This window comes from Morone saxatilis, unplaced genomic scaffold (genome assembly GCF_004916995.1).
Source record: "Morone saxatilis isolate NCDOM2014 unplaced genomic scaffold, NCSU_SB_2.0 Contig23, whole genome shotgun sequence".
Lineage (NCBI taxonomy): Eukaryota > Metazoa > Chordata > Actinopteri > Moronidae > Morone > Morone saxatilis.
In genome coordinates this window covers 4,227,125-4,235,682 of record NW_023339796.1, presented here as the reverse complement: position 1 = coordinate 4,235,682, position 8,558 = coordinate 4,227,125, and the positions used below count along the sequence as shown (strand labels likewise).

General features: G+C 40.0%; 1 protein-coding gene across 1 annotated transcript; it reads right to left on the bottom strand.

Annotated features, from left to right (window-relative positions):
- Positions 1 to 479: 479 nt before the first annotated feature.
- LOC118335239 (ETS domain-containing transcription factor ERF-like) lies at positions 480 to 7,047 on the bottom strand. Its single transcript, XM_035671478.1, has 5 exons — positions 6,990 to 7,047; positions 3,811 to 4,042; positions 3,361 to 3,481; positions 2,359 to 2,449; positions 480 to 790 (listed from the first exon to the last, which is right to left on the bottom strand). Exons 1-5 carry the CDS (start codon positions 7,045 to 7,047, stop codon positions 480 to 482), a joined length of 813 nt encoding a protein of 270 aa, XP_035527371.1.
- Between the last annotated feature and the right edge of the window lie 1,511 nt (positions 7,048 to 8,558).

Below are 8,558 nucleotides of genomic sequence, written 5' to 3'. Positions count from 1 at the left end.
ACAACAAACGATGCTACTGCCCCCTGCTGTGTCGGGGTGGCCACTGCAGACAACCGGTGGCAGGTCCTGATGCTGCAGACATGAAAAAGCTCCCTTTCATGAAAATTTCACAGCGCCTGTTTGAATGCATCATTTATATGCAGCTCTTATTATTTTCATGAGGCCCGAAGAAGGAGGGCGAACGAATGCAAGACAAACAGCTGAATAATGTAAGTTGAGTGCACTGCTTTTTATTTACTCAAAACACAAGTGCTATGTTGTTAATTGTTTACAAGTGCAATTCCCCCTACTGTGGCGTGAAGTGCTGACAGAAGAAAAAGCAGCATCCTCAGTTATTTCTATAAAAGAAAACAAAATAAAATACACACATCATGGTCCAACTCAATAAATATAGGGAATAATAATCTATACAATGAGCTAAAAGAGTGGATATTAGAAGAGGGGAAAAGCAGTCCATCTGTTAGTTTGTTCCCCCTTCTTCACTCTCTCTCCCCCATCTGTGCGTCGCTCCCCGCTCTCCTCTCCTCTCCTTGTCTTTCAGTCTGCTTCCCTCCACCAAGCAGCAGGCCTCGACCGATGTGGTTCAGATCCCACCCTGCGGGGCCCTTGTGGGGCCAGCCGTCGGCGCTGGCGTGGAGGGCCGAGGCGAGAGGCGGGAGCTCCCTCAGGTTGGCCCCCAGACGCCCAGGGGCGGAGATGAAGGGGAAGTGGCCGTGGAGGGCGCGGGGCGTCGGGATGGGCTTAGGGAGGCAGCACGGGAGCAGGAAGGGATAAGGGACAGCCTGGACCGCTGTCAGGAAACAGAGAGAGAGAGAGAGAGCTTAGAGTTTAATGATACTTAATCAGATACACATGAATATTCATACATTCATATAATAAATGGATAAAAATACATGAAGCTTTGACTGGAATTAAGTCGTTCACAGTAAAAAACAGTCTGATGTTGAACATAAATTACACATTTTTGACCTTTTGGTGACAAAAGTAATGAAAGAAATAAATCCTGTCCATTCTTGACCTCGGTCCTCGGTAGTTTGACAAATCAAAACTCAAGGTTCACACACTCGCTTTAAACTTTCATTGCAACTGGACAAACTCTCTCATTCGATGTGTTTCACATTGAAATTCTGCTTTTATTTAATCAGAAGCTGCACAATTGTTGCACTTCATTGACGGACCTCAACAGATTCTGAATAATAAACCTTCTGTATTACAGTGTTCAGGGTGCATAGTGGCAGTGAAGATACTGGTTTCATATTGAACTAGATGACTTAAAGAATCCATTGGTAGCAACCATGTCAGGTAGAGGGCTAAATAATGCTCCAAAGTTAGGCTAATGTGATCCCAGGTTTCTTGTTATATAAATGTGTTTTTGAATAACAAACAGTGTTGTAATTGCATAATTGAGGACTGACTGGGAAGCTGAGACACAAACGTCATGCCACCCCCGTTAAAAAACATCTGGACACGCCCCTGGATGGTAGTACAGGGGTGCTGATATTAGCTACATCCTAGAACTTATTCATTTTGAAAACCGCCCCCAGAAATTGCCTTCAAGGTCAAGATTGAACTCCATCCCTGCATTATTTTCCACGGCACGCCTCGTGTTTCACCTTGAAATAGGAGAAAATTACAGAGTGAAACACAGCAGAAAAAAAGCTGTTTCTTTGTGGCTTGAAAAACTTCAGGACTTTTTGCAGCACTCGAACATTTATAGGTGTGAGTTTATGTGATGTAGTGAACCGAGTGAATATGAGGAGGATGGAAAAGTGATTGTTTATTTCTCGGTGTTCCACCTACATTTTCAGTCCAGCTAATATTGCAGTCACTGCCTTCACTGAATTCTTAATCAAGAGGCATAAAGGATCCAATCAAGTATTGTATATATGCAGCCAATGCCTGATCTTATTCCTCTGTTGCCTGCTGTAAATACCAAATGTGTATCAACAACAGACACTTTATTCATGTGTGTATGAGTTTGTATTTTCTCTTTTCTCCTTGTAAAGTACAGTCCAATCTCTGGTGTTGATCATATCAATAGAGAAGTCTTGTTCTTATAAAACGTACATATTTATGACCCATTTTAAAGGTTTTATGTCTCCAGGAGGAAACAATTGTGTTTGGGGGTTGTTTGGGCTTTTGTTGACAGTAAGAAACATATAGAATAACATCTCATACTTCAATTCTTAGATCCAATATCTGGGAGGTTTTTCCGCAATAAATCTCACTTTGGTGGTCTCCTTCACTCTCAGACTACACACCAAATAAACACACAGTTGCCAGTTGTGAACAGACACTGTGTGAGACTTGTTTGGACCCTGTGGATGTTACCTGAGTCGCTGAAGGGCGTGTTCTTACCTCTGTCCATCACTGACCCTGCTCCTCCACACAGAGGAAGACCACTCTCAGCGGGGAGGAGGGGGTAGGGAACAGGGCCGCTCTGTAGCAGCTGGAGAGGGGAGGAGGGGGGTGGTGGAGGATGGAGGATGAGATGGGAGGATGGTTGAAATGGGAACATGGATCTTTTCAATAAAATATAGTCTGACACTGTGTGCACAAAACATTAAGAACACCAGGTGAAGCTTTGGATCTCTTACTGATTGGACTCATTAAATATACTGTAGATCAAAGCCGATGTGGTTAAGAGGAGGCAGGAAAAAGTTAAAGAAGCTCTTTGGATGATTAAGACATTAATCAGCTTAATAGCAGGAAGGTGTTCCTGATATCTTGCACACTAGTGGCCTCATTTAACATTGAAATATGGTGAAACACTTAATTACAGTACATGATATTAAGAGTTTTATTCCAACCTCGGATGGTGTTTTTTAAACGGACAGCACTTTTTTTATACCTTAATAGACAAAAGCACATGCTTACTAATCCCAACTCTTGCAGAATTAATCGTATAATTAAATAAAATATGGTGCTTTCCAAAGGTAACCTAAGCCCTCGGTCTGCCTGTTAATGTGTAATAACTGTAACACACTGACTCCCCTCCACATTAGCGGATCAGTCAATTTCATTTTAAATGATAAAGTTCTAATAATGATTTCTATTCTCGTCAGTTTTAAATTAAATGATAAAGTTGGAGTAATTGTTTCTATTAAAGTCCATTTTTTAATATTAAATAATACAGTTAAGGTAATTGTTTCTGGAATAAAACTCTTCTTAAAGGACTACACCCATGTTTTGGAAAACGGATCAAATTTTCTGCTCATGTGACGAGGAAACTACAAGTATCAGAGACAGAATAGATGCATTTTTAGATCACTTTATAGAAGCGATATAACCTAGAAGCCAGTTTTCCAAGCAGTGAAGTCCTTTAAGTTGTGACATGAGATGCAAAGATGTGGTGATGACCTGATGGCCGGACGGTGCCGGGTGTCCTGGATAGTTGACCAGGATGAGTTTGCTGAAGTTGAACTTGTAGGTGAATCTTTTCCCTTTGGTCTTGTGCAGGATGCGTTTGTTGTAGTAGTATCTGGAAATAAAATGTTTTCTGTGTCAGACTACACTCTGATTGTGTCTGTGTGTGTGTGTGTGTGTGTGTGTGTCTATGCTATGCACTCAGGTTCCTGTAGGGCACTTAAGATAAAAGTGCTTCCCAAATGGCATGTGTTGCATCTGTGGGCATTTTAGATTTAAATTTTTAATTTGACAACATATGTTTGCGAGGAGTACATTTTATTTACAGCATCAGCCTGAGGGAGGATTACACACATTCAACCCATAGGTGTGTGTGTGTGTGTGTGTGTGTGTGAAGCCAGTGTGAACGTGTCCACTTCGTCCAACTCGTGCATTTTGCATCACCTGAGTGCCCGGCTGAGTTTGTCGTAGTTCATGTGCGGTTTCCCCTTCCTCTCCCCCCACAGCCTGGCCAGCCTCTCGGGGTCCCGGATGACAAACTCGCCCCACTCCCCTCCCCAGCCGATGGCCCCGCCCTCGCCCCGCCCCAGCAGCTCCAGCAGGAAGTGCCACAGCTGCACCTGTCTGGAGCCGGGCGACCAAGCCGGTTTGTAGGCCCAGTCAGGGAACAGCACTGCTGGAGAGACATGAGGAAGTTGTGTAAATGAGCGGGAAGTTAAGTTCATTTGTTAATTTGAGAAACCTCCAATCAGATTTTGGTGAAGCTAAAGTAGTTAGACATCTCTGTGTTGTGGCATTTTTTAAAGATGTAAGCTTCAACATTTTGGCAACATGTTAGTTAATGAGCTTCGGAGGTGAAGGTAGGTGGATTTTGTTACTTTTGGGCAGAGCCACGCTAGCAGTTTCCCCCCGTTTCCAGTCTTTTAGCTAAGCTAAGCTAATGAGCTGCTGGTTGTTGCTCTATATTTACTGCACAGACATAAAAAGACAGATCGATCTTCTCATTTAACTCTCTCCAAAAAAGCGAAGATACGTATTTTCTAAAATGTGGAACTATACGTTTAGAATACTTTTTGGTAAGGATGTATGATTATTATCAGAACAGATAAATTATCAGCCGATAATGGGACATTTATATTATTATAAATTAACTTACAGCCGATAAATTATTGGTTGATATTTAAAAAAATGTATGTATCTCTTGTGCAAAATGATTGATAGGCTTTTTGTTATATAAAAAACATGTTTGTGAAGTTTATTAATGAACTTTATGAGAAAAAAATTAATGAACATTTGAAGAGTCAGAACTGTGTTTTGTTGTGTGTCGGTTAAATTTGGTTAGAACGGAGTTATTGAATATTAAACCATCCATCTCTTTGCCCACCACATCTAAACCTTTCTTAAGCCTTTTTCTTTGATGAACTACAGGTTATAAACTGCTTTTTAAAATACAAAAATGTTGGATATCTAATCAGTATTGGCCATGAGAAGCAGGTAGTTGTCGTGTCGGCTTTTGGGGAGTATTTTATGCTATGTAGGCCTAACACAGACAGTTCATTTGTTAGATGGGTGGCTGCTTTATTTAAATGTACCATATTTTACATCATGCTGTATCTTGATACAATTGATTTAAGGAAATCAACAAGCTGATCGGTCGATGTACATGTTACTATCGGGCTGTGCTGTCTATAGTACTGAAGTGGAGCGATGGAGATCAATAGATCTGCACCTTCTTGCTTTTGGTGCTTAGAAACAGAACTTTTTCTAATTCTCCCGTTGTAGCAATCTTTAGACAGAAGGGGAACAACAGGTCAGCTATTACGTGCCTTCTCCTGCTGATTTTGTTCATAAATTCAAAGAATATTTAACCCTCTGCCAGTGATACATTCTTATGGGAGCGCTCTGATTAATAATGTATTCTTTCATTTTGATGCTGTTGTGTTTCCAATTTCTGCTACTTTCTACTCCACTAGAGGCAAATAGTATACTTCTTACTCTTTGACTAATAATACAAAATATAATCAACAAGCATATTATGTGGTAATATTATAGATTAGAGTAAAACTTTATTGATCACTGGAGAGACATTTACAAGCTACCCAGCAGTATTTTTAATTAGCTTCACCTGCAGCTTCAATATTAAAGTGATGAACATATTTTAGATTAATAATTATAATCCAATAATGTAATATACTGTATATGATTTTGAAATGGGCCATTCTTCATAGAGGCCACTTTTACTTTTGGTTATATTTTGATGTCAATACTTTTACTTGAACGTACAACAGGAAGTTTTTAACTTTAATGTGGTGGAAACAGTACCACGTTTGTCCACAGGGGCCGCCAGAATCAACAAAACATGAGGGTTCCTTGCAGCTGCTTTAAGTAAGAATTTGAATGCCTAAGCTTTACTTGTAACAAAATATATTTTATACTGTATTTTTGCTACTTTTACATAAGTAAACGATCTGAGTACTTCTTCCACCCCCCTCTGCTGCTCATTAAAAAGCTCCTAATATAACCGTGGGCTCCAGATCTCATTGTTCCAGATACTGCCTCGTGTCTGTTGAGTCACTGGATTGAAGTTGGCTGATGTGCTTAGTCCTTATTCGACATTGATTTTTTTTTCTTCTCCCTTTGTTCATTAATTTGTTTGAATAACAATGTGTCACAAATTACTATTAATTCAATGTTGACAAAACACGGTAAGATTAAACATTTCACCACTCAAAATTAGCAAGTAACATATTTTTTGAAGCGGAGAAGATGTTAATGTTGTTTCAATAAGACGTGTCGTGCAAAACATTATCTGCGGCCAGATAGGACATGTGTGATTATTTCTTCCATTATCTTTTCTTCTGATCATGAAGCTTTGTTTTCCTGTGAACTAATCACTCCGTCATTATGAGGAAACTATTTCAAGCTCATTATGTTGGGATCATGACACAATCTTTTGTTGGAAAGGTTAATGTTTCTCAGAGCAGAGCAGATATCATTAGATTCTTCTTTTAGATATGATATTTTAAAAAAAAGGAGTTTAAGGAGTTCATGCACTTCACGTCTTCTTTGGTTTAGCTCATCAAACAAACCTGGAATTTGAAATAAACAAGACAATGCAAGGAGTTTTTAACTGGTTATGAAACAGGTGTAATTTCATATTGATGCCTATATGATCTACAAACACAAACCATTAGCGACCATCTGGCTATTTCAATATAGTTATTCTTAATGCCTACCACGGGGTCAGATCCGGTGGACATAAAAGAATAAAAAAAGATATTCTTGTCCAGTCTGGTCTTCCGTAGAAAAGAAAAGTGACATTGAGCTACAGGGGGTGCTCAAAATAACAAGTCAAAACAGGGCAACTTACAAAATTGGTTCCTGATTGGTCAAGAGGGGGACTGCATCATTAGTCAGAGGTGACATGTTGCCTTTCACTTTGTTTTTCACTATTTCATTATTATTTTCACGCTACTGCATTAGAGGCAGATGCACACAGCACTGAACGAATACATAATAACTCTTACATAAACGTGAACAATCTCCCACACAAATGACAACCCACACATGTAAATAACTGAGAGAGGACACGCAAACACACGCGGACCAAAAACCGCCCTTACTTCTGCTCCAGTAGGGCGCTGAAAGGTGTCCCACTGAAGAGCTACAGCTGCACTGCATCTGAAAAACACGGCGCACAACAAAAGCAGATTAAACTTCTCAGTATCTTAATCACTGTGATCATCATCAGATTGAAGTTAGAGAGGCGAGGAAGAAGCTGGTTAAAAGAAATATTAATTAACGCTCATCACAAGTAGCCATCACAACAAAGCTCATGTAACTGATAACAGCAGCTTCTGCTCTCTCTCTAAATTAAATCATCTTCACACATATTAACAAAGACAAACCCAGACTCTCCAGACTGTATATGGCTTCAGTATAATGGTAAATAAATATAAGGTTTATAGGTCTCTGTCAGTTCATAATGTGCTTTAAATTACATTTACCAGTTCAATAGCTGATTAGAGTAATATAAATGTGTGAAAGCATCATTTCCCCTGCAGATACAGTTTAGTATTTTCTGTATTTTTCTACAATTTCATCTCATAAACACACACGTCGTCCTCCCACAGACACAATGACCTTCCCGGGCAATTCGGAGCAGCAGAGACACCCACCATCTTCCCTGGAAGGCTGAAAACTCATCTCTTCAAGAAGTACTTCACATAACCCTTTTCCCCCGCTGAATGATGTCTCCTCTCCTATAAGCCCTCTTCCACGAGCTGTAATATCCTCTTATCTTGGAGCAACAAAAAACGATGTCTCCCCTCAGCTCTTATTTTATTTCCTTCTTCCCATGCAGCACTGCACTCACACATGATCATTGCAGGGTCACAGAGACATTATCAGGAAACTAGGGGAGCTGAGCCAAAGACATTTAACTTATAGGGCAGCATTTAGACAGAAACAGGTTACAAAATGCCTTGGAAAAAAACAATCAAAACACTAAAACATGAGAAAATAATAAAAGCACAGTAATGCTGGAACAGGATTGCAAACAAATATGGGTTAATGTGATGTTTCCTCTGCAATTTAATGCAAACTTTGCCTCTGGTATTTGTATTCCTCCACTTTTTATTGGCTGTTTTGTTGGTCAGCTACAAATTAAAGGCTGTTCTACAAGATAAGAGCATCAGATACAAGCTTAAACATGCAAATCTAAATCCAGCATCAGTCTAATGACACTGAATGCTACAATCTAAAATAATAACAAGTAAAAATCATCATGCCAGTCAAACGCAGAAGGCCAACAGAGAGGGGATTTTTTTTTAAAATAGATAAAGTAGTAGTAATTGAACTAATCACATACAAGAATTTTCCCTCACAATCATTTTTTAATTTCGTTTACAAGGAGCTACTATACATACTGAAAGACTCCTGCGTACGTGTAATAATAACTCAGTTGGTCCTGTTACCTTGATTGGAGCAGGAGCGGGAAAAAAGCTTCGTTAGATGAATAACAGTCAGATCAGGTCGTCTGCTGGCCCACTTCAAGTCTGGGAGGACTGAAGGATGGATGGACCGGATCTTAAACCCTCTATCTCATCTCACCCCCCCAACCACACACACACACATCCACCTCCTCCCCCCGCTCTCTACTACAACATCCCTCCCTCTCTCCCCCATGCCAG